Source organism: Carlito syrichta, unplaced genomic scaffold, assembly GCF_000164805.1.
Source record: "Carlito syrichta isolate Samal-C Ts95f unplaced genomic scaffold, Tarsius_syrichta-2.0.1 Scaffold101997, whole genome shotgun sequence".
Classification (NCBI taxonomy): Eukaryota; Metazoa; Chordata; class Mammalia; order Primates; family Tarsiidae; genus Carlito; species Carlito syrichta.
The window spans coordinates 74,106-77,080 of NW_007046093.1; the positions used below are offsets into that span (position 1 = coordinate 74,106).

At 39.9% G+C, this 2,975-nt stretch overlaps 1 protein-coding gene across 1 annotated transcript in view; it reads left to right on the forward strand.

Moving 5' to 3' along the window:
- Positions 1-1,726: 1,726 nt before the first annotated feature.
- Positions 1,727-2,975, forward strand: part of GALNT11 (polypeptide N-acetylgalactosaminyltransferase 11) — a 31,560-nt gene continuing 30,311 nt past the window's right edge. Inside the window, exons 1-2 of the mRNA XM_008064895.2 lie at positions 1,727-1,842; positions 1,950-2,282. Of these exons, the coding sequence (XP_008063086.1) occupies positions 1,988-2,282 (295 nt within the window). The 5' untranslated portion in view covers positions 1,727-1,842; positions 1,950-1,987. The remainder of the gene's footprint in view (positions 1,843-1,949; positions 2,283-2,975) is intronic.

Genomic DNA, 2,975 nt, shown 5'->3' on the forward strand with positions numbered 1-2,975 from the left:
GTGAATGTCAGAGCATCCACCCTTTAGAGCTGCTGAGGGAACAGCCCTTGCTTCCTATGATTGGAGAAGGCATTGGCTGGCTCTCTCCATGGCCGGTTTTGGATGGTTCCCTTCTGTGTAGATGGCCAGGGAGTCCAGGTGACAGTGGGAAGGACTGGAGGGGTTTGAGAAAAACCATCTGTAAACATAAATTTTGCTAAGTAGTTGAAGAAGGATTGGCTTCTTAGTGCCTGGTTCCTCCTGGATTCCGAGCAGTCGGTCTGGTTGCTATCTTGAACTTCAGGTCTCATGCACTTTTGAGGAAAAACTGCTTTTGTTGTTGTTCTTTGCTTACTCTGGCAGTTATAATGACTGTTTTAGTTGAAGCTTACTGTTTCACCTCCATGTTACTTCTCTGTACATTTTTGTTGCAACTCTTTTGTCTTTCATTTGCCCCGATGGCCATTCACTTTGCTTAGAGAACATTTTCATCCACTTCTAAAGTGTTTGTGTTTTCTGTGTGGCTTAATTTTTTTTTTTTTTTTTTTTTGAGTCGGAGTCTCACTCCGTCACCCAGGCTAGAGTACAGTGCCACGCTCCTGGCCACCCCAACCTCGACCTGCTGGGCTCAGGCGATCCTTCTGCCTCAGCCTTCCAGGTAGCTGGAACCACAGGCATGTGCCACCATGCCCAACTGATTTTTTTTGATTTAGTGTAGAGGCTGGTCTCGAAATCCTGAGCTCTGGCAATCCTCTCACCTCTGCCTCCCAAAGTGCTGGGATTACATACAGGCGTTAGCCACTGAGCCCAGCCGTGTGTCTTTAATTTTAAAACTGCCTGCAGCTGACATGGCAGCACTTCCATTGGAGGCTGATTTTCCTTTGCACCGTAGTCATTTCCAGCTACCTCCTCTGGTATTACTGTTGGTGGGAGCTTTTGGTTGGTTGTATTTGTGTTTTTTTGGTATGTTACTTTTTTTTAAAATTGACTTATGGTGAAATGCCTAGTAATTCTTAGTTAGCTGAAAATTAAAAACTTGAGCCATTTACCATCTAGGCTTATGGCAGAACCTTGTCCAAGACAACTTAATTTTTAAAGTGGGGCTTATTTATGCTGATTTGCTCTGTTCGGATCTTTTGAGAGCGATGATAATATATTTTAAATTATACTGTAGAAATAAGTAATTTAGAAGCAATATCTCTGTAATTTTCTTATTTTGTACATTACTTGTATTGGGTTTCTCTGCCCTAAGTCTATTCGGTGAGATTATTTTATATGTGCATTGGACTCTTTAGAATGACTTCCTTAGGAAATTGTATTAGCCTGCATGAAGACTAGATATTATCAAAAAGCTTAGAAAAAAATTGTTGTTCAATGCTATGTTTAATTCTTCTTGTTTTATAGGGGATTTTAAGGAGAGGGAAAACAGAATTATCTGAACTCTTTATTTAAAAATAACTGTTAGATCTAGAGAAGGCACTAGGGCAGGCATAACCTTTGATCAGAAAGTAGAAATATTTTTTTCGAGTTGCATCTTTTTAAAAACAAATTTACAGTTCTTGAGTTAAAAAAAGAATCTTGTAGTTTCATAGTTGGAAGGGACTTTAGTTGTTCTTTTAAATGTAGTACTTGTATTTTCTTCAGGAAAAGTTAGTTTGATGAAAAATATTACCAAACTAAAAGCAATCCAGAGCAAAGGGTGAAGTAGTATCCATTAACACAGACAAATGAATAAGTCAACTATTTGCTGCCATTGATTTTCTGAGCATTAACACACTGGGCTGCGGATTTAACTTGTTGAACCCTTTTTAAAAAATGTGGTGCTATCCATATGACTCCTTGTATTTGAATCTCTGTTTAACTGCATGCATAGTGGTCTTGCCTGGTGGTTTGGAAAACAATGAATATGTATTTGATGGATGATTTAAAAGTGTACTGAAGTGTCTAACATATCTATCCTTCTCTTTTAGGAAATTGAAGATGGCTCTTCAGCTATGCTAAGTCTATAATGGGAAGTGTCACAGTTCGCTATTTCTGTTATGGGTGCCTTTTTACATCTGCGACCTGGACAGTTTTGCTTTTTGTTTATTTCAACTTCAGTGAAGTGACTCAACCACTTAAGAATGTGCCCATCAAGGGGTCTGGGCCCCATGGACCTTTTCCAAAAAAATTCTATCCCCGTTTCACTCGAGGTCCAAGTCGAGTCTTAGAGCCACAGTTCAAAGCAAACAAAATTGGTGATGTGATAGATAGTCATGATGAAGACCCAGAAAAAGGCCACCTGAAATTCTCTTCTGAATTAGGTAAGTGTATTTGATTTTTACTAGCAGCTGTATCAACCTATTTAATCATTGGAAGTTGAGTTATTTTTTAAATGGTGATTTACTCAGGAGATTACAAATATGTCATCCCCCCCCACTGATTTAGTTTGTTTATGAACCACCTGAGAGTCTGATTTTTGCAGATTCAGTGGGGAGTTATATACTAATTTGTTTAGTTCTGACTTCTATATTTTTATGAGGACTTGGGAGAAACTAACAAGGTCCAGAGAAGGGGGAAAAAGAAAAAAATTAAAGGGCTAGGAATAGGAAGTAAATGGTACCCATGGGAGAAGGTTTTTGTTTTTTTTTTTAAGAGATGGGATCTCACTGTGTTGCCCAGACTGGACTGGAACAGCTGTACTCTAGTGATCTTCCCACCTCAGCCTCTGAAATAGCTGGAACTACAGGTGCACATCATTATACTCAGCTTTGGGCGAAGGTTTTAATTGCTAAGATTGTTAATAAGGGAAAGAAATGGTTAACAGATGACTCGACTGTAATTTAACTTTTTTTTTTTTTTGAGTTGGAGTGCACTCTTGTCACCCAGGCTGGAGGTTGGAGGGCAGTGGCATGCTTCCAGCCGCTGCAGCCTCCACTGCTGGGCTCAGGCGATCCTTCTGCCTCAGCTTTCCAAGTAGCTGGAACTACAGGCATGCGCCACCATGACTGGCTAGT